Source organism: Lissotriton helveticus, chromosome 4_1 (assembly GCF_964261635.1).
Source record: "Lissotriton helveticus chromosome 4_1, aLisHel1.1, whole genome shotgun sequence".
NCBI classification, from domain to species: domain Eukaryota; kingdom Metazoa; phylum Chordata; class Amphibia; order Caudata; family Salamandridae; genus Lissotriton; species Lissotriton helveticus.
Genome location: NC_136063.1, coordinates 203,324,354 through 203,347,816, shown reverse-complemented (window position 1 = coordinate 203,347,816; position 23,463 = coordinate 203,324,354). Strand labels below are relative to the sequence as shown.

At 47.2% G+C, this 23,463-nt stretch overlaps 1 protein-coding gene across 18 annotated transcripts in view; it reads right to left on the bottom strand.

The window, feature by feature from the left end:
* The window catches only part of PTK2 (protein tyrosine kinase 2), an 858,662-nt gene that overhangs the window by 120,496 nt on the left and 714,703 nt on the right, over positions 1-23,463 (bottom strand). For all 18 annotated transcript variants that reach the window (XM_078686693.1, XM_078686689.1, XM_078686690.1 and 15 more), the window contains 2 exons: positions 8,837-8,899; positions 4,039-4,078 (listed from right to left, as the gene is read on the bottom strand). In XM_078686693.1, coding sequence (XP_078542819.1) covers positions 4,039-4,078; positions 8,837-8,899 — 103 coding nt within the window. The remainder of the gene's footprint in view (positions 1-4,038; positions 4,079-8,836; positions 8,900-23,463) is intronic.

The window sequence follows — 23,463 nt, the reverse complement described above, 5'->3', positions numbered from 1 at the left end:
GATGGTTTTCACTTCTTTCTTGAAGAGTGCAGTGGAGGAGATAAGCCTGGTTTCAGGAGGGAGCGCATTCCAGATCCTGGGTGCCATTCCTGAGAAGGAGCGCTTGTATGTTTTCTCTTTCCGGAATCTACGAGGTTTCAGGAGTAGATTTTTTGTACTTCTATTGGATCTTGAGCCTCCTGATATAGACAACTTTTGAGCGAGGTAGTTGGGCGCATTGTGGTGCAAGGCCGCTTGTGTCATAACTGCAATTTTTAGCTGTATTCTGGCTTCAAAGGGCAGCCATTTTAGAGACTTTAAGTCTGGGGATATATGCGAATGTTTTCTTGAGCCAGTAATGAGTCTCGCTGCAGCGTTCAGGGAGGCTCTTAAGGGTGCTGTTGTGGATAGCGGGAGTCCGCTGAGGGCCATAATTACGTAGTCTATTCGAGGGATGACTAAAGCTTGTACAGCAGTTTGGAAGTCTTCGGCCGGGAGGAAGGGTTTAATTTTCCTCAGTGTGTTGATTTGGAAATTAGCTGCTTTTGTGGCTTTGCTAACGTGCTGCTGCATGTTGAGTTTGGCGTCGAGTGTGATGCCTAGGGATTTCGCCGAATCCACAATGATAGGTTGGACATTGAGTGCTGTTAGGTTTATGAGCCAGGTTTGGGTGGTGGAAATTTTCGCCGGGGGTGAGATGAGTAGGAACTCAGTTTTCAGAGCATTTAGTTTGAGGTGATTATCGGCCAGCCAGGATTGAGTGTTAATAAGCGTGGAATTCAGATGTTTGATATCTTCCGGGGATTGTAGCTTTAGGTAAAGTTGTGTGTCGTCGGCGTACATATGGAATTGGACATTGGAAGCTTGGAGCAAGGTGGCGAGCGGTTCCATGACGAGGTTGAACAGTGTGGGGGAGAGGGAGGATCCTTGTGGAACACCTAGATCTGCAGGCACAGATGTAGATAGCACATTGTCGATCTTGAACTTCTGAGACCGATTGTGAAGGAAGGACGAAAACCATTTGAGAACAGTTCCCGATAGACCCATTCTAGAGCTTAGCAGCTCCAGCAAGTTCTCATGTTTGACCGTGTCAAATGCTGACGAAAGGTCAAGAAGGATGAGGAGGCAGGACTCATTGCGATCAAGAATTTGGAGGGCGTCATCAATTATGTGTGTCATAGCTGTTTCCGTGCTATGTTTCGCTCGGAAGCCTGATTGATGAGGGTTGAGGAGGTCAAATTGGTCAATGTGTTTTGTTAGTTGGAGATGGACACATTTCTCCAGCAGTTTGGCCAGGGTGGAGATATTGGTGATGGGCCGGTTGTTGTTTAGGTCAGACGGATCAGCTGTAATTTCTTTAGTATAGGCGTGACTTGCCCCACCTTGAGGGAGTCTGGAATGAGACCTTGTTGCAGGGAGCTGTTGATGATTTTGGTCCAGAGAGGGAGGAGCAAGGGGATGAAGTCTTTTACAGCATTAGCAGGTAGAGGGTCTGTGAGGTGATTAGAGGGCTTCAAGGTGCAGAGCAGTTTGTGTATTGCTTCTTCCGAGTAGGTATCGAAGACCAGCCAAGATGCCTTGTTTTTAGGTTGAGTGTTAGCCATTCTGGTGTGGTTGGGGAATCGGATTACATCCATGATGAGGTCATTTCTTATGTTGTCAGTCTTTAGCTTAAAGAAAGCAGAGAAGGCTTCACAGTGTGGGGTGTCGCTTGTTGTGCTGTTTAATTGTAAAGGTTGTGTCTTTGTTTGGGTCTTGATTAGTTCGAACAGCTTTCTTGGCCTGTTTTTTGCTTGGTCCAACTGGCGGCTAAAGAAGTCCGACTTTGTGCGTTTTATTTTCCTGAAGTAGGCATTTCTCTTGTTCTTAAGCCTTTTGAGGTGCAGTGCTGAAGGGTCCGATCTCCAGGTGCGCTCTGCCATTCGCATAGTACGCCTGTCGTCATTGAGTCTATCATCATACCAGGGGTTAGAAATTTTGGTGGAGACTCTCTTCAGTTGCAGTGGGGCGACTTCATTGACTATTGTGTTCATAGAGTCAAGGTAGTGGTTGATCAGTGATTGAACATCCAAGGCACCTGAGGGGGGAAGGAGGAGATTGCCGATGTGGGGAGGCAGGGTAGAGGGGTTAAGATTCTTCATGTCCCTTTTCCATGTTTTGGATTTGATTGGTTGAGTCGGGTTAGGTTTAACTTTTTCATTGATAAAGAAGGTGATAATGTGGTGATCTGACCAGTCGCAGGGTAGAATCGTCTCCAGTTGTGTAGCGTTCTCCTTGGCAATGATGAGATCGAGTATCGAGCCTTTGTCGTGTGTTGGTCTATCGCATATTTGGGTGAGGTCAAGCGAATTAAGGAAAGTTTTGAGACTATTCACCACTGTGTCTTTCTGATCGTTCCAGTGGAGATTGAAGTCACCCAGGTAGACGTGGGTGGTCTGCCGACCGGCATTGAAATTGATCATGTCCATGAGTTGTTGGGTGAAAATGAGATTGTCACCAGGCGGGTGATAGATGAGATGTAAAGCACAAACTTGCTTGCCCTCGCTGGTGATGTCGAGGCAGAGGAGTTCACAGGAGGAAAGGGAGGGGGAGGTGATTTTAGTAACGGAGAGGTTGCTCCTAAAAATGCATGCAATTCCCCCGCCCGTCTTGCCAGGAGACCTGTCCAGCCTAATGATGTGATAATTGGGGGGGGACTAGGATGTCCATAATCGGGGTAGAGGCTTCAGTAAGCCACGTTTCCGTTAGAATGGCTTGGTCCAGATCCCTGGCTGAGACGAGATCAGCAATATCGGAGGAGTGTCTCTGGGCCGATCTGCAGTTCAGTAGGATGCACTTGAGTTTGGGAGAGAGAAGGGTGGTCGAGCTTTCTAGTGTGAGGGGGACTTTTCTGAGGTTGTTAGGGACGGAACCTCTGTTGTTGAGTGATGGGCGCCTCAGAGGGTTTGTAAGAATTGTGGGTATGGGGATGTGTGTGTTGGATATGTGTTTTACCGGACCTGGGCCATAAGAGCGTAGGAGAGAGCATAAGTCACGGTCCGACAATGCGTTGAGGGCACGACGGGGGCGGTCGGAGTTATTGCGAACTGGGATAGTCGGCCAGCGCGGGTGTCGTTGGAGGCGAGGGTATGTAGGGAGGGTGCGTCGTTTGTGGGGTAGAGGGATGGTGGGAAGATGGGGGGTGCGTCGTTTGTGGGGTAGAGGGATGGTGGGACGTGGACTGGGCTGTGAGGAGAGAAGGTCTTTGATTGCGTGGACATCTTTTTTGATTTGTAGAATATCCTCTTTGACTTGCTGGAGGTTGGAGAAAGTCAGGTCAGGAGGTGCATTGGGGATGGGGTTGGTGGTGAGAGCCATTGGTGAATGGTTGAGTAGTGAGCTGGAAAGCGGGCAGGGTATCGAGTGGGGGGATATACTAGCGTTGTTGGAAGGTTCTGCGGTGCTAATGAGTGGGCTGGCATTCAAAGTGTGGGCGTGTTTGTGGGCGAGGAGTGTGGGTGAAGTAGGTGAAGTAGGCGGTGGGTGGGAGGTATAGGTAGTGACGTCAGTGGGAGACTGGCAAAATACTTCTTCCCTTTCAATTTGGCATGGATGGTACTGTGCTAATACTATGCCTAAAGACTTTGAAAGAAAAGCAGACATTTGAGGTGAGCAAATTTAGAGTGTCGCTGGTGTTAAGGGTGCTTTATACAGGAGCTGTTTTCCACCTAAACTTGAGAACTATCCTAAGTTCTCTACTTCTTTTTTGCATTATATATATATATATATATATATATATATATATATATATATATATATATATGTGTGTGTGTGTGTGTGTGTGTGTGTGTGTGTGTCTGTGTATATATATATATGTGTGTTTGTGTGTATATGTGTATATATATATATATATATATATATATATATCTCTCAAATCTATATATATATCTCAAAATTGCTGTTACATTATCATATATGTAATCGTAACGCATAAATCCTTATGTTAATGTAGGAATTCAGGACAGCATGTCCTTAACAGAATTTCTTCATTTTAGCAATGAATGCTCAAGTTTTTCTTACCTGGTTTACCGACTGGCTGGTATATGTGCTGGTTAGCAATCTGTTACAAAAATAAACAAAACAAAAAAAACTGTTAAAAAATAAGTCTGATTCTTTTAGTCACATGCACCAAAATCATGACATTCTACAATAAACTGGCATGTAGCAATCCTGTTTTATTTATGTGTACTATCAAACCCTTGAAAATGTCCTTGCAAAGTGTTCCAACCACAAACATTCCAAAGCATTTCCTGGCATGCCATCATTCTGAGGCCTTGCGAGGGACACAAATAGAAAGGTCTGTAACTGCATACTGGATCAAACTAGCTAAATGATAGAAGCGGGGGTACTCATAACAAAAAACTGCACTGTTAAGAAAAGGCAGTTTTTGGGCGAAGAAAAATAAAAGGGTGGCTCGAATGACAAATGGATGGTAGATATTGAAAATTGGCTGGGCATTGACGTGGGTGCTAAATAAATCTAATGGACAATAGCTGAATCAATTCCCCTCTTTCTCCATCTCTTTCTCTCACACACAGTTAACCTATGTCGAAAAGGCCCCATGCCAAAAGTTGTTGGACAAGCAGGCTTGATGTAGATCCATATCCTCGCCCCAAATCCTGCTGCAGATTTGCAGGCACAGCCAAAGAAGGAAATGAGGTAAAGGAAAATATAGACCTAACAGAGTAGGGGGGGTGGGGGGGGAGCGGCGGAGTAAATAAAGGCAGAATGTGCGTATCATGTGGACCTGTGGTTATTTGACAACAGAAAAACACTGGAGAATACAGTCACCTTTGTAAAGCAAGTGGTTACTTTTAGCTTCACTTGCATGACTAGTTCTGGAACATAAGCACCAATGAGATAGAAAAGCTGGTGGAGCGGGAGAGGAGTTTTGAATGCCTGGCTCACTGGAGACAAGCTACAGCCCTTAGCAGCAACAAAAACGAAAACCATATCATGAAAGATGCGTCAGTCTCATTCCATTTAGAAGAGAAGCATAGATTTTGACTACGTAGATTGTTAGTGAGAATAGAGGTAACATGTGAGCAAGACAATAGAACATGGGAATATTAAAGCCTATGAGAGAACCAAATTGATTTACTGAGTACTTAGTGGAAATAACAGTATGTCTAGCTGCTGAAAATCTACACCTAGGATTACCAATGCGCAGAGTGTGTGAACATCATAAACCAAAGATTACTTTAAACCGATTGAGAGTGAACAGCCCCATTCCCTCCATTTAGACTGGATCTCTCCAAATAATAAGTAGTAACATTTTAACAAAATAGGCGTGGTTCCTGCAAATGTGCTTTCATAGGAGGAGATCAGAGATAATACAGGCCAAACAGTTTATGCCTAAAACCATGATGCAGGTTTTGCAGAGATACTGTCATTGAAGAAGCAGTTACTTTATTTGTCAGAAGCAAGGGAGCTAGATACATGGGCCTAAGAAGCAAGACTCAAGGATGTACCTTTATCAAGTGTACTTGTTAATGTAGAAATGTTTAGATTATATGTGCAAAATGTCCTTGGTGATCTTTCATGAAGAAAACTAAGAAAAAATATTATGACCCTTGTAGTTGCCAATATTTATAACACTCTTCATAAGTATTTAGGAGAGAAAATTTGCTGGCAGCAGACAGAACCTGCTTCGCAGTTTAAAGATACCTACAAATGTTTATGACCTAAATGTCTGCGAACCTACAACACCAGACCTTGATAATCTTTAGGTTCACAGGGTAACTAAATAGGGAGCTATCATAAAGAACTTCTGTGAAACAAAAAAAATGGTATAACTCCCATGGACAGAGTTTGACAGAAAGTCGAAGTTTATCAATTAATACACCATCTATCTATCTATCTATATATATATCATTCTATTAGGTGGGAAATCCAGCAATATTAATGCGGGTGCATTAGCTAAGTCTGATTATATGATATGGATATGGGGCCTTATTTGCTGCGAGCTCCATCACTGAGGGCCTAGATGCACCCTACAATCCAGGAAAGAGTAGAAAACCGCTTTAGTCTCAAAATTCTTCAACAGGTAACATGTCACAGCAGAGTGAAACCCCTTTAAGTAGTGCCCGTCCTCATTGCTCTGATGTGCTTTCCTGACAAAGACATGTTAATGTTAGTAGGGTGACACCCCTGCACCCCAATCCCTTACGTGAAGAACTCAACCGAACCGCTATCACAATCCCCCCTCCAAGAAGACGCAAATCTGCCAGTCAACATCAACTGAAGGAGCTTCCCTTAGGGGTGAAGTGGCATGTCAGCATTGTGCAAAACACCTTCCTAAACAAACAACTGGTTGCGACTGTGTACCTTCGTGTATTACTCGTGCATATATTTATGAGTAGGGTAATTGAGAATAAATGTGGTTACTGTCCTTAGCTGATGAGCTAAGACAGGCTGGCATTTTTCTCATACTCCTGCAGCACTACTGTTCACCCTTTCGATTCACTTCTACTCTGGTGCAATGGTGCAGAAAGAGCCTTCTTAGTAGGGATTATAACTTCCAAAAGCATAAGAACTGGCTTATGTGGCTCTGCAGTTAAGTTAACCTACTGCGGAACCAGGACCCATTTAGCAGACCTGGTTTTTAGCTGTGAGCTGCCCTCTTTCCCCTTAGCCTACAATCTCGGTCAGACTCTTGCCTCTGCATTCCCTAGTGTTCACTGAACTGTCCAAATCATCCGGAACACTCTGCTGCTTCAGATCAGAAATAGGGTCCTGAGGGTTCGGAAAGCTTAAAACATAAACATATAACCTTCATATATCACTTGTGATGGTCCAATAAAACGTTCCTTTCGCCTCTACAGAGTTGATTCATGTTCAGATATACCTATCAAGCATTTTTCTAAATATATGCTAGATATTTTATGAATGCTAAAATAATATTATATGGACCAACAGGACATCCTTTTTATGAGAACCATCTATGTTATATGTATTATTGGATTTTCCAGAGACAAGTTAAATTATCAGCTAAATCACACACAATGGCCAGAGATTACACACGTTTTTCCAAACAAAGTATTTATTATGATCCAACATCACAATTATCTAATTGCATGTTCATCTGCTTTATGTCTCTATTAATAATAAAAGAGTAACCCAAAGAGTGTCTTTGGTCGGTTGCTTAAAATCCCTTTATCTTCCCAGTGATACAGCATCACAAACAGATGACACTTGAAAAATCCAAAGAACGGAGTTCTCACAAACATGTACATGCATAACCTTTATTTGCTATAAAACGCTGTAATGGGAATAGACTATAGATCTCAGCATCCCAGGTTTTATATCTTATGAGAACAGAGGCACAGCAGTGATAAGCAGAATTGCCCAGGAGCACACAATTTCACTAACTGGGGCAGATCGGTCAACCTGTTGGACAGTGAATGGCATCTCCCCTGAATATACCACGGAATTCATGGACACAGTTGATGTGGTGAAGAGCGGATGTCGTCATCTGAACACACTGACTTTATTAAAAATTAATTTTCCTTTAATACAAAACACTGATTAATCCAATAGTCCAATTAGTATTTCTGCCTGAAATTCAAAACTATAGGCATTTTGTGCTTTTCTTGTATTTTTTTCAAAGTGGATTCATTAAAAAGCTACATGTGAAGTGGTGGGCGAACGGTTTGAAGCCCCTTCGACGTGATGCGCTCCAAGCAGTTACTGGATTAAACATCCACCATACACTACCAGTACAACATCTTGAGACAACACCACGGGTTAAGAGTTCTTTGGCACCAGTCCCAGCCCGCTCCCTGTCTGGATGCTTAAGTCCTGGGAAACTGACTTCACCTCCCAGGCAGCCACATTTCACATGGACCATCACAACTGAGAATGTGTTCTAAAAATAAGTTTAAAAAAAAACATTCTGAGGAAACCGATCTCATTCAAATATCATTACAAGGAATTCCTTATTCCCATTCTGATTTCATAGTAAAAACAAACTTCACCACTTAATAAACAGGGAAGATAACCATTGAAGTCCATTTTATGTGTTTTTTCGAGAACTGTAATCTTAAATACAAATAGAGTAATGCCCGAGATATCACTTATAAAAACATGTACTTGAGCTAATGGCAGCAACAAGAACGAACACGTTTTGCTCGGTCTTTTTTTGTGTTTTACATTCCATTCATCAGCAAACACACTGAACAAACCCAGATCCGAGCACAACACAGTAGCTACTTCTCTGTATCACTACTACCGTATTTCCGCACAGAAAATGTGCTACAAACTCCATGTGTGTGAACACGAGTGAAAGACGGGTAAGTGCTGGAAGCGGCTCCTGCATACGTTTACAACACTGTGAAGAGGGATCTGAAGGGAGAGAAGGCGAAGAAGCAGTACTAGGAAGAGGAGGGAGAATGGAGCAGGCACGAGACAAAAGAGAAGGAAAGGGAAATGAGAGCGAGGTAAAATGATTAAGCATAGAATAGGACACAAGAAAGATTAGGGAGGCAAGAGCGAAAGTGTTAAAGGTGCGTGCAAGCACCAGAATTAGTGAAAGAAACGAGAAAAGGCAAACAAAGGAAATGTGATGCGAAAAAAAGTGGACTGACTGAGACAGAGGTATTAAAGAAATAGATGAAAAACAGGAGGGAAAATGAGGTACGACGTTAAGAGGAACGGACAGCAAAAGAGAAATACACGGAACCTGCAACAGTGGAAAAAGAAAAACACAAATACCATACTGATGAGAAGACAGCAGAGAGTACGTGCGGGAGGGAATGAGATTAAAAAGGAGAATTTTGAGAAGGGGGAGAGGTGCAGTAACACATTGGAGTCCACTTACCGGGCCCTGGAGGCCTCCGTCCTCTCGCTCGATGCTGCCTCTCGAGATCCTCCCGTCAGGCTTCTAAAGGAAGACAAAAACGGGGCCGGCGTGAAACGAAAACGGCAAACATCAACGCCCCTCAACCCCGAGCTTTCACAGGTGCAGAGGAATCCGCCCCGTTTCCCACTCCCACCCTCTTCACAGTGGCACCCCCGCGCAATCCCGCCAAATAGCGTCACACGCTGTGCCCAATACATTATATTTAAAATATTAAAAATAAAAACACAACGGACGATTAAAATAGCCACTCTACCATTTTCATAACACAACATTTGAAGTGCTGCATTTTGGCAGCGGGCGCTCGGTTCTGTGACTACTTCACAGCGAAACTACCAAACACAGGGTAAAAAAAAAGCGAAATGTTTCCCCGTTTCCTGCTGGGGGACGGCTTAAATGTACTTGGCTGTATCTGCAAAACGGCAAATGGGCCCAATTACCGAGGCGCTCCAAACATTGCACAAGCCTTTCGAGGCAGCGAGCGCTAATGAAGAAATCTGGACACAATATATGAGTGCAACGACCAACATTCAGATTTTGCTGCCCTTACGGCGTGTGCTGGGGAGGGACACAGAAACGTGATTAATGCTGCCGAAATGTTTGGACAGCGAATGATGCGGTCACGGGGACACTGGGCTCCCACTAATGTTTAGTATTCGCTCCTCGGATGTTAATGCGTTTCTGATGAGCCAGGAAAAAGGAATTAGCCATAAATATGTCATAAAAGAGCACAATTGCTCTGAAACCAAGAGCTCCACTATATTGCAAGTTTCTTTCGACCGATCCCGATGACGAAGATCAGAAGTGACACGTCAGCCCCAAGGGCTGATGTCGAAATGTTGTGCCGTGGAATGCACTTCTTTGGAGGTCACCCTAACACTAAAGAAAATTAGAGCAAAAATATGCAGTACTTAAAAAAAAAATCAACATACTAAACCTGCGATCTGAAAGAAGTGAGTCTGTCCATATGGTAGATCATGGGGTTTCTCACAATTGTTTGTAGGTACTATGAATTTCCTCACAGTACAACCCTAAACCCTACCAACATGTCTTTTAAAAAATATTTCCTGATTACAGATTACAATAACACATTTTAAATAATATCTAAGAAAACACTAGTATCTTTCCATTATAGGCAGTAATCAAAATCAACCAAGTTTCTAGTCAAGTGTGACTACTCACCCATTAGGGTCTCAAGGTGCTAAGTGTGGGGAGAGGGGGAGTTAAAGAGCCAGGTTGAGGTCCTTCCTGAATTGCGGAAGTGATGGTGATTGCCTGGGGTGCAGAGGCAAAGAGTTCCAGGTCTACGCAGCAAGGCAGGAGAAGGATCTTCCTCCAGCTGTGGTGTTGCAGATCTGTGAGATGGTGGCCAGTTGGGCAGAGCAGAGATGTCTGGTTGGAGCCTAGTAGGAGAGGCGGTGGTTGAGGTATGCAGGTTCAGCATTGTTGAGGGCTTTGAAGGCGTGCATTAGGAGCTTGAAGGTAACTCTTTTGTTTATAGGAAGCCAGTGAAGGTCTCTTAGATGGCCAGTGATGTGGCTGCTGCGTGAGATGTTCAGGACGAGTCTGGCAGAGGCGTTCTGGAAGTTCTTTAGGAGTTTCTGGGTGATGCCGGCATAGTGTGCGTTGCCGTGGTCGAATCTGCTGCTGACGAACGCATGGGCGACCGTTTACCTGGACTCAGTGGGTTCCACTTGAAGATCTTATGAAGCAGGCAGAGCGTGTGGAAGCAGGAGGACGAGACAGCGTTGATTTGGCGGTTCATTGAGAGTGAGGAGTCAAGGATGATGCAGAGGTATGGTGTGCAGTCCATGGGTGTGCGGGTTTAGAGCGCTGCGGGCCACAAGGAGTCGTTCCGGGCGGAGGCAAATATGAGGACTTCGGTCTTGTCTGAGTTGAGTTGAGGCAGCTGTTCTTCAGCCAGGTGGCGACTGCCTTCATCCCGAAGTGGAAGTTACTCTTGGCAGCTATGGGTTCGTCTGTGAGGGAGAGAATCAGCTGGGTGTCGTCAGTGTAGGGGACGATGTGGAGTCTGTGGCTTCTGACGATGGCTGCAAGCGGGGCCATTCAGACGTAGAAGAGGGTGGCACTCAGGGAGGATCCCTGAGGCACACCGTAGCTGATCTCTGTGGGTTCCGAGTTGAACAGTGGGAGTCTGGCACTGTGTTCAGCTGGTGAGAAAGGAGCGGATCCATTCTATGGCTTTATTGCGTCGTGGAGTCTTGCGCAGAGGAGGTGGGAGACAGTGTCGAAGGCGGCTGAGAGGTACAGGAGGAGCCTCGGAAAAGCAGGGTGGGGATGTCGTCTGTAGCAGCAATGAGAGCGATCTGGGTGCTGTGGTTGCTTCTGGAGCCCTATTGGGAGAGGTCCAGGATGTGGTTCGTTTCGATGACCTTGGAGAGTTGGGCGTTGAAAATGGTAGCAAGAGAGACAATTTTTCTTCTGACTAGAGAAGAAACATGACGTCTTAAAAACAATTTTTTTCAGAAGACTAAAATCGATTAACAGGTTTGAATACTCATTTTTAGGACAAACTAGCGCTTATTTGTAAACATAAAAACTAAAAAAAGTGACCTAGCTATGAGCAGTAAGGAATGGTTTCTTACCTGTACTTCCAGTTCCCTCAGGGGAATCTCCATTGAAGTCATAAGCACTACATAGAACTGCCCAGGTGCGGGGATAAGATCCCTGAACGTGGGCGGGATTATTTACTGCTTATACCCTGAGAGAGAAGGAATTGCTTCTTACCTGTAATCTCAGTTCTCTCTCAGGGCACTCTCTACTGAAGTCATAAGCACTGAATAGTCCCCCCCCACGTGCAGTGATCCGATTTCCGCACATGAACAGGGCTATTCAGTGATTATAGCCATCAATGGAGATACCCTGAGCGACAATATTAGATTACTTCCCAGTCTAAGATAACTAACAGCTTTCATCTTACAGGCAGCATCAGAGATGAAAGTGGAGAATTGATACAGAACCAACAAAGAGACCTTTAGTGAAAGTGGTAGTCCCTCACAGGCAGCATCAGAGATGTGAGTGAAGAACACATGTAGAACAGGCAGACCTTTTGTGAAAGTGTGATCCCCTATAGGCATTATCAGAGATGCAAGTGGAGAACAGATCAACAAATGCTTATAACAGTGCAGGGGTCTGGAACAGGCTCTATTGATCCGCCTCCAACAGAGTAAAATGACTGCAAGCACAGCATCCCTTGTGAGCAATATTGGATTCTGAAACTGAGAAGGGAAACCAAAGGTCAAACATGTACCCATAAACCACCCATAAGCTGCACCACCGTCCCCACGATGATACACAAGTAACACAAGCCTTCCTTGCAGCAGGAACAGACACTACATCAGCAACTTTCGACAGGAAGGAAAGTTGACAGTTTAAGACAACCCATGTTGAAACCTGTTGTTAAGGTCCATCAAAACTTTATACCTTTTTTGCTACCAAAAGGATGTGGCTTGCACCTCCGGGTTAGGTTAATGGGTATTTAGAACTCTTAAATATCCATCCCGGAAATTGAAATAAGCTTCAGTACAATACAAAGGGGCTCAAACAATCTTTAAATGTGTGTCTAGGCAGGATAAACATGTAAAATCCTTGATAGTGGGTTACTACAATGTATGCAAGACTTCAGTTCAAGAGTTGTACTGTTTATCCAGGAGGTTTCCCAAAAAGAGTGAGGACTACAGTTGCTAGCTTTTATAAAGTGTTTTCACCTCTACAATACACAACAAACTATTCTTGATGCTTCAAAGAACCACTGAAAACAATGGGCCCGTATTTTGCGCCAATCCTCAGCAAACTAGAAAAATACACCTTACAGACAAGGTGGACTAGCCGTACCGGGCATTTCCCCGGGAGGGGTGAGGGCCGCTTTTGTTACTAGGGTTGGTTTTGGGGCAGTGCAGCAGTTTTAAAAGCAATGCAGAGTTCCCTGTATATTAATCAGTTTTCAGGCAACAGTAAAAGTGTCAAGATGACTCTGGTGATTAATGCACTTGCTGATCAGAGTTTTGTCTAGTGGCAACTTTGACTCATCTAAGGTAGTGCAGAGGGTTAATATGCCTGCTCCAAATAGCATGTACCATGCAGATGACAGAACAGTATTTTATCTGGGTTACTGTTATTGTCACAGATATCCTTTTTTTACTGTGCAATTCATAAATTACTATCGTACTGTAGGTTCGAAATCTATAATTTTTAGTGCCAGTCTTTCATTATCCTAATTTAGCTAAAACGGTTTTCTTTGGGTAGAAATACATTCTTATCAGTAAGGTCAACCCTAACCACTGTGTTACATTCTGAATCCTAAGTTTGTGCTTCCTCAGACCTAACACTCCTAAAAAATGCATAACAGTATGGATGACATGTGAATCCTACACCTTGTAGTCCCCTTTGCCTTATGCAACATTTTCTACACACTGATTTGCACACGTATGCTTCATTGCCTCTGTATGTGTGTGTATTGTAAAGTGCTCCAATACCCTACACTGGTATGAGGCGCTATAAAACAAATGAAATACAGCTGAGAGAAGGGCTATGGAGAGATAAGAGGCACTGTTGGAGGGTGATAGTGAGGGAATCGGTAAAGGGCCCCAACAAAGACTGTCGTATCCTTTGCACTGTAAAATCATCCTTTACTGTGCTTTAAAAACGAATACAGTTGAATATATGATGAAAAATGTCCTGTAGAATGTACCCTTTTCACCATTTCCCCCCCAAATGTTTTGGGAGGGAGAACTCCCCAAAGCACCGTGTATTAGTCACGCTCGCTCGCTAAGCACTGTATGGGGGCTGGTCTGTCAAAATTTGCCAGAGCTGCTTTGGGTTTCAAGTGCGGCCTAGCTTACAGTTAACGATGGTCCCATCTTTTGATCTGCGGCAAATTGCTATACTATGCTATACTACTTTGCTGATATTTTACTCTGGAAACAAATATGCTGGCTACTCCAAAATAGGCTAAATTAACTGAGAATAAGTCGAGAAATGCGAGTAAGGGGAAAATCTAATCCCCAAGCTTTAGCTAAATATCCATAAAAGTGGAAAAAGAAATGGAGAATCAGGATTCTCTCACGCCACATTTTACTGCGTTTGATGCTTTTCTTTCAAGATTCAAGTACATTTGTTTACTGGTACAACAAAGTATAGTTAGCGTATGGGACCCAGGATGCTGTTTCAGAAAGGGATAAAATGTGAGCATTCCCATAATCTCCAAAGCGTAAGCAAGAACAAAGAGCTCACTGAACCCACCGGGGTTCCTGACGGGCAGGGCCAATAGCAAGAGGTGCTATTCTGCAGCTGCAACATTTTCTGCATAATTATTGATCTGCCGCATGTGAAACATAATCCATCATTGTCTGCAAACTATGCATGTTTCAACCAAAAAAATGCTTCTAGCTCAAATGGATCAAAAGTTACTAAAACTGCTACCACATGTGTTGCAGAGCTGTGGAAGGGCTTTTCTCGCGAAGGCGTTTTGACACTGCACGCTCCTGATGTTGACGAAAAGGTCCAGTAAGGGCTCTCCCCATTGTCGGATGATGTCCTGCGCCACCTCAACCGCCATTTATGATCCACAAGGCGCTGCCGTTTGAGGTCGCACGCTCTTTCATTTAAAGATCCCCTAGGTGGTTCTTGATCAGGGAGACACCCAGAGGCTCCAGCCAACTCCATAGCCACAGCCCCTCTTGGCACAGGATCACATTACGACCTGCTTATTGGGGTATCAACATGGCAGTGGTGCTGTCCCTGAGAACCGGCACTGGCCTTTCCTTCATGGATAATAGGGAGGCCATCTATGCCAGACGCATAGCCCATAGCTACAACATATATACGTGGATCTGGGTTTCCATCGGACTAGAGTCTTGATTTCAACCTCTCCTAGATGACCTCCACAGCCCAGCAGGGAAACATCAGTCACTATTGTCCGCTCTGGGTGGAGAAGTGAGATGGGTCTGCTGATGGTCAGGTTGTGGTCGAGCATCTATCACTGCAGATCTTGTGCAGTCTCCTCTGAAACCTGGATGACATCCAACATGTTTCCTTGGTGCTGGTCTCACTGAGACTTAGATTCCACTGTAGAGCCTGCATATGGCACCTGGTGACAAAGACAAGAAGGCAGCATAAAGCCAGCAGGCCAAGGAGTCTCAAGATGCTCTCACCATGAAACAGGATAAAAGCGTAAACATTGGGATCATAGCCAAATGTCCTGGACTCGCTGCGAAGGAGGAAAGGTTCTGAATTGGCATATGTCTGATACTGCCTCAGACAGTGTGGTTGTGGCCCACTAAGGGCAAACTAAAGCAGTTCGAGGGACTGAGAAGGACATTGTTCCTAGTGACCTGCACAATGTATGCTTGATCCCTGTTCCCATCCATGAAAGGACTGTTATGGGTGTTGGGGAGGTGGTGGGGTCTGCCACTGTCTATCCACCAGCAATTGTCTATCTACCAGCCTTGGAAGGATCGAAACTTATTCAGTTATTCAGTAGGGATGGTAAGGAGAAAGAAACAGGCCGCTGCTCTGGTTTCCTTGAAGTGCTCGAGGGCAGAATCAGTCAGTTCACCACATAGGGTGACCCAACAAAAGGCATATCCATAAGGGATGCCAACACATCTCCAGAGAAGCCAGTAGATCACATGACAGCGGAGCACCACACTAGTGCTTACTGCATGCCCCAAGCAATCAGTAGATTCAAGGTTATCCCTAATTACATACTTGGCTGCATCCTGGCTGTCCTGAACGGTTAAGCCAAAGGGGCCTGAAACTCCTCCGGGACTGCCGGCAATATGTCGCTGGCCATGTCCCAACAGGCAGACCCCATTGACTGACCTCAATGTCAAGCAGGCCAAAAAGAACATTTGCATCTTGATTGCCTCAATCCTTTTCCACTCCCTGGGTGGAAAAGTAGACAGGTGGAAAACTGGACCAACAAACTCTCAGGAGTAGGATGCTGTGAACGAAAATCTGTCTTGCCTGTTGCCAGTATATGGCTTATAGCCACTTACTTGTTCACGGGTGGGCAAGAGCAAGGCTTAGCCAAAGTACCCATTAAGGTATCAAGTGAGGGTTTCATTAAATAAAAGTAGGGGTTCAGATGAGCCTGGCCCACAACTTCAGTAAGGACATTTGTCTTGACTTCATCAGAAGGTAGTTGTAGGTCTAGGACTTCAGCCAAATATCTAATCACTACGGCAAATGTAGCACTCTCCTCCATTAGGGGGCAGAGGGCAAAATCAACTGTGCCTCAAGGAAAGTATCAAGCCCACTATCCTCCTGCAAGTCCATATTTACACTGTAATCATCGTAACGTTGGTGGAGCTGGAATGGAAGTCAGCACTGGAGCCGCGTGGAACCTGAGCTGGGTCCTAGGGGCTCAGATAGTGCAGAGAATGGGTTTATCAGTTGGCTCTTCGATCAGGAGTGAGATTGATCGGCACTTTGATGCCCTCCTGACTCTCTTTGGACAAAGAGTGGAGAGATGGAGTTGGGTCCCGCTTTGACTTCTTATGCTGCTTCTTCGACTTGGACTACAACTTTCAGGATGATCTTGACCATGAAGACCTGTTACAGGAACTTCCTCAAGAGTGAGAGTGGGTCCTTGCCTTTGTCTTGGAGCAGGAATTACGCGAGGTCCATGACTTCTTTCGGTGTTCTCCGACAATATAACTTCGCTTCATTTACCTGGGTCATCTTCGGGTGTATGAACGCGCATTCATCGCACATCTTGGAGTCATGCTCCCGATCCCAAACACCAGAGGTAGACCGCATAAGAGTACATCACCTGCATCCGTTTTCAACAGTCACAACACGGTTTGAAACCTGTAATCTTTGGTGGAGAAGGAAACTAGGGGTAAAAAAAAAAAGGTTCTTTAACTGACGCAAAAAAGAGCGGAGCTTCCGATCTGTGTTTGAAGCTACCAAAAGACAGGAACGGACGTTGGCGTACAGGGGTGGGGCTTATATGAGGTTCCGCTCTGCCACTTCCAAAACGTAATGCACGTAGTTGCACAATGCCACTTAGCAGAGAACATGAGCACTGCTGTGAAAACTTCTGGATCCAGTCTGGTGCTTGGAGAATATTCTGGAGGTGAGGATTCTGCTATCATAAGTATCTAACCGAAATTCCACGTTGGTATACTAAGGCCTACCCTCTCAGGCCAGGTCATTAGCATTTGGTCATTGTCTAATCGTGCTACATGTTACTCTATCCCCCTACGTCTTCCCTTTGTGTACCTATTGATGCAAAGGCGCCTATCCATCCTATCCTGGAACACCCCCTGCTACTGCATCATGCTGCAGATTTAGAAATAATCGCTGCTCCAATGTCAGAGGCACCTGTCACTCCCCCCCCCCCCCCCCCCAACTAACATTAAGCCTTCAAATGTTCTTAGCAACATTGTTCATGTCCCTGTATTTCATTCTGCAGAGGGAAGAGACCAGTTCTTGTGGGTGTGTTGGGTTATTTTCCACCAGCCTTCGACCACCTCTGGCCTTCTCATCCTATCATGCGTGGGGATAGCACAGCTCTGGTTGGGATACTGAAGGGCCGGCGTGGCTCCGTCTGAGTCTCCATGGCCGTCACTGCTCCAGCTGCTCGTTTTGACCCATCTTCTTCCTGGATATCTTCGTGGTGCAATCCTTCGGCTGCCTATTGTATTTTGCCTTCACCTTTCGCAATACTGCCAACCCTTCCCAGGTGTCTTCTGGCTTCGTGAAGAACCATGGTTTCCCTTCGGACAGAATAAGCAACGTCGCAGGAGAGGATTATGTTACTTACCCTGTAAACATCTGTTTGTGGCATGAAGTGCTGGAGGTTCAAATGCTTTGCATACTCCTGCCATCTCGTGGTGGATCCAGATGTCTGCAAGTGGCTTTTCTTCGAAGTCGTCTTTGGAGTCATGAGATTGAGTCACTCCTCTAGGTGATCATGGGCATCGACTCCATTTAAAAAAAATTATTTTTCCGAAGGTGGGCGAGAGTGGAGTGTAACATGAATGCAGTAAAGAGAAGTCCAAGAGTAGCAATAAAGGTAAAGGAAACTGCAATGGCCACGTGTCCAGGGAGGAGGGTGGGCGCATGTGAATCTACAACACTTCATGCAACAAACAGATGCTTACAGGGTAAGTAACATAATCCGTTCGAGGCATGTGTAGCTGTAGATACACATACTTTGCATAGGTTGTAAGATGGAAAGCAGCAGCCTTGCTAGTAACTCCTGGTATGTGGTGGAATCATCGTGAGGGGCGCGCTGAATATAAGTCAGGATCAGTGTCTCCTTGAGGGTACACATCGTATGTATTCCAGGGGTCATTGTGTGGTGGTGTACCAAATGTGTAATCCCAGCATTGTGTCCACCTGTGCCATCACCGGTGTTCCCTGAAGTGCAAGGTCTTGGGGATCCTCCATAGACGATGGTGATGTCTGGTGGTGGCAGTGGCGGTGAGGCTCGTGAAAGTGGTACTGGTAGCCTTATCCATCTTTTTCTTTTTTGGTGGGATAGGTAAGTCAGTAGCCTCTTGAAAAGACAACGGTCTCTTTGATGGTGGTGTGGGAGCTGGAGGCTTTGTGAGGATGCGTTCAGTTTGAGGTTAAATCTGTATCTGCCTCTGTTTAGAATCTAATTTCTTCTGTAGTATGTGGAGAATTTGGTCTGACCAGAGTTATGACAGTTGTTTTCGTGTTAGCTTGGAAAGTTTTAGTGCTGTGTTTGTGCTTGGGCGCTGGGGTTCCGGCTTCAGCCACACCATGCAACCACTCTGGAAGGACCACTACTGATTACATTTCTCCTTCTCAAAACCCACCGCACACAAGCCTACACCACACCCCCCACTCAGGATTCGAGCAAGGTCACCGAAGAGCACCTCAAATCCGTCACCAACTGCGCTCCCCCGCCTGTCACAACTTGTTGCCAACTCTGCAGCCAACAAACTCCACAGATGGATCACGGAATGCGCAAACACGCTCGGCCCCCTCCGGAACGCCGTCAGACAACACCCAATGAAAGCCACCTGGTTCACCACCGACATCCGAGAATCCAGACGCACGTGCAGACTTCTCGAGAAAGCAAGGAGAAACATGAGAAACCCCAGAAGCATGCACCACTTACAAAACCGCCATAACAGAATACCACCAATGCATCAGATCCACAAAGAGGAACTTCATCCAGGACAGACTCCCTCAACTCGAAGGAACGCTTCAGCATCATACAAGAACTCACCAAACCGCACAGCGAAACCTCAAAACCCCCCCACCCCCGGACCTCTGCAATAAGTTTGGCTCCTACTTCCATAACAAGATCAAGTCCCTCTAAGACATGGGTACTCACAAACTTTCTCTAGGGGGCCAAATTTACAGTTTGGTTTGTGTCCGAGGGCCGCATCATTGGGGGGCGGGGTCAGTGCAGGAGGGGGCGGGGCTAGAGCAACAACATAAAACTGACCGTGAGGTTGATCACAGGTCCCTGCAGCGGACGCCTTCGTCCACTTAGCCGATCCAGCATACACACATCTCTCTCTCTCTCTCTTTCTCTCTCGGTCTCCCTCCCTCTCTCCTGTCTTCCTCGGTCTCACTCTGACTGTCTCACTGCCTCTCTCTCACTCCCTCTCTCTCTCTCTCCCCCCCTCTCCGTCTCCCTCCCTCTCCCTCCCTATCAGTCTCCCTCCCTCTCACACCCTCTCCGTCTCCCTCGCTTTCCCTCCCTCTCTCTCACTCCTTCTCCGTCTCCCTCCCTTTCACTCCCTCTCCGTCTCCCCCCTTTCCCTCCCTCACTCCCTCCCTCTCCGTCTCCCTCCCTTTCTCCCCATTTCCCTCCCTTTCACTCATCATCAGTCTCCCTCCCTTTCCCTCCATCTCACTTCCCATCAGTCTCCCTCCCTTTCCCTCCATGTCATTCCCCATCAGTCTCCCTCCCTTTCCCGCCCTTTCCCTCCATCTCACTCCCTATCAGTCTCCCTCCCTTTCCCTCCCTCTGTCTCCGTCTCACTCCCTCTCCCTCCCCCTCCCTGTCTGTCTCACTCCCTCTCCGTCTCACTCACTCCCTCTCCGTCTCACTCACTCCCTCTCCCTCCCTCTCGCTCCCTCTCCCTCTCACTCACACTCACTTACTTACTCCCTCTCACTCACCCACTTACTCCCTCTCACTCACTCCCTCTCAATCCCTCACTCACTCTGACTCCCACTCACTCCCTCCCTCTGACTCACTCCCTCTCTCTCACTCCCTCCCTCTGACTCACTCCCTCCCTCTCTCACTCCCTCCCTCTCTCACTCCCACTCACTCCCCCACTCACTCCCTCCCTCTCACTCGCTCCCTCTCACTCACTCCCCCACTCACTCACTCCCCCACTCACTCCCTCCCTCTCACTCGCTCCCTCTCACTCACTCCCTCTCACTCACTCCCTCCCACTCACTCCCTCTCACTCACTCCCTCCCTCTCACTCCCTCCCTCCCTCTCACTCCATCCCTCCCTCTCAGTCCCTCCCTCCCACGCACTCCCTCCCACTCCTTCCCTCTCACGCACTACCTCCCACTCCTTCCCTCTCACGCACTCCCTCTCACGCACTCCCTCTCACGCACTCCCTCTCACGCACTCCCTCTCACGCACTCCCTCTCACGCACTCCCTCTCACGCACTCCCTCTCACGCACTCCCTCTCACGCACTCCCTCTCACGCACTCCCTCTCACGCACTCCCTCTCACGCACTCCCTCTCACGCACTCCCTCTCACGCACTCCCTCTCACGAACTCCCTCCCTCTCACTCCCTCTCACTCCCTCCCTCTCACTCACTCCCTCCCTCTCACTCCCTCCCTCCCTCACTCCCTCCCTCCTTCCCTCTCACTCCCTCTCACTCACTCCCTCTCACTCACTCACTCTCTCTCTCTCCCTCCCTCCCTCCCTCCCACTCACTCCCTCTCACTCACTCTCACTCTCACTCCCTCTCCGTCCCCCTCCCTTTCCCTGCCACTCCCTCTGTCATCTCACCCTGCCTGTGTGCCAGCCAGGGCACACACACACTCACAGCCGCACCCGAGCACTTCACAGGTCTTCAAAAGACCATTTGCATGTTAATGAGGCCTTTGTATTTCACCTCTTCTTAGGCCCCTGCAGCTTTACTCTGGCCATTGCTAGGATCGCCCGGCCGGCAGCCCCCACAGAGCAGCAGAATCTCTCGCGCTGCTGCAGACACTTAAAAAAACCCCCGCAAAACACAGGTATGATGTCTCGGGGGTCCGCGGGCCGCCAGGGAAGGCTGACCGGGCCGCCCCTGGCCCGCGGGCCGTACTATGAGTACACCTGCTCTAAGACAACTTTAATGAACAGAAACAAGGCACCAACACTACCCCTACCTCCAGCAACACCAGCCAGCCTACCAACACCACCTGGACCCCTGTCGCCACAGAAGACACCGCCAAGACCATGAAGAGCATACACTCAGGAGCCCCCACTGACCCCTGCCCACCACCCATCTTCCACAGAGCTGCCATCGCCACAGTACCCGAACTACGACACTCCATCAACTCCACCTTCGAAACCGGCTAGTTCCCAGATGACTGGAAATGTGCAGAAGTCAAGTCCCTCCTCGAGAAGCCCTTCGCAGACCCAACAGACCTCTAGAACTACAGACCCATCTCGCAGCCTAAGTGACTGAGAAGATAGTCAACATCCAGCTCACAAATTTCATAGAAGCTAACTCGAGCCTCGACTCCTCCCAATTAGGATGCCGCAGCAACCACCGCACCAAGACCGCCCTCCTAGCCGCCACAGATGACATCTGCACTCTCCTCGACCAGGGTCACACGGAGTTCCTCATCCTACTAGACCTCTCTGCAGCCTTCGACACTGTCTCCCACCGCACACTCACTGCCAGACTCCACGACGCTGGCATACAGGGAACTGCCCTAGACTGGATCCGCGCATTCCTCTCCGAACCCACAGAGACCAGCTGCAGAGTACCCAAAGGATCATTGCTCAGCCCCACGCTCTTCAATATCTACATGGCCCCCCTCGCCGCCATCACCAGAAAGCATGGACTCAGCATAGTATGCTACACCAACGACATTCAACTCATCCTCTTCTCACCAAGGAACCCCACATCACCAGACATCTTCCGGGAAGGAATGAAAGTCGTCACACAGCACTGCCTGAAGCTCAACTGGAGAAAACAGAATTCCTCTGCCTCGGATCTAACCTCTCCGCATGGGACAACACCTGGTGGCCCCTCACCCTCAGCAACCCCCCAAACTCACAGACCAAGCCCGCAACCATGGCATCATGCTCGACTCCTCCCTCACCATGACTGGACAGATAAATGCCTTCTCCGTGTGCTTCAACACCCTCCGCATCCTCTGCAAGACCTTCAAATGGATCCCCCCGAATCAACAAAGGCCGTCACCCACACACTCATAACCAGCAGACTGGACTATGTACACGCCCTCTATCAACAAAGCTCTACTTTGCAAACTTCAGACCATCCAGAACACCGCTGCCAGACTCGTCCTCGGCATCCCACAACAAGACCACATCACCCAGCACCTACGAGACCTCCTTTGGCTCCCCGTCGAAAAGAGAGTGACCTTCAAGCTGCTCACTCACGCCTACAAATCCTTCCAAGACAACAGACCCCAATGCTTTAACAAACCAGTCTGCTTCTACGCCCCTAAGAGAAGCCTCCGCTCGCACACCTCGCCCTGGCCAAAACCCTCACATTTGCAGAGCCAGAACAGGAGGAAGAGCCTACTCCTAAATTGTGGCCAAGACCTGGAACAAACTCTCCCTCAGCATCAGATAATCCCCAACTCTGCAAGCATTCAGGAAGAGCTTCAAGACCTGGCTCTTTGGATGAAATGGAGCTGCACCCCCCCCACCCCCCACCTACCCCCAGTGCCTTGAGACTCTCACAGGTGAGTAGTGCGCTTCACAAATCCCTGATTGATTGATTAATTGACTGAGTAGATGAACTGGCATATTAGAGCAGGCCATGGAAATTCACCCCAGGGTACTCTTTCTTGGTGCTCAGCAACAACGAGAGGGAAAACACCGCTACATTTACAAACCCGACATTGTTCCTCTCTGGTGTGGGGATGAAAGCTGCAGGCTTCGGGCTCCCTTGGAGCCGTAAGCAGATAAAATGATGAAAAGAATGATACTAGTGGACCCTGCATTCTTGCTGAGACATAAAAACCAAAAGATCTGCAGGAACCGTAACCCTTTCTTCTACGAAGATCTCCCGCATAGGGGGTTCCCAATATTTGTCCACGGGAACAATGGCATGCCAAAAATTCTGGCTACTCAAACAAGATACACTTATACACAGTGGGTTTAAATATCACCAGGGTGTCATGAAAAGATGGGAAGTCTGCAGCATTGTGCACCAAGACTTGACACCCCTGGTCTGCAGCATAGGAATCTGTGGAAGATCTAGTGCAGGGAGCATCAGGGCTAAGCGCTACAGAGAAGAAGTTCTATCGTAAGACGATGTTACACTCAGCACACTGGCTGTGAGGGGGCATCCTGTGGGTTTACACAGATATACTGAGTGCTGGCACTGATAGTACACATTGATAGCGCTTCCTTCTTGT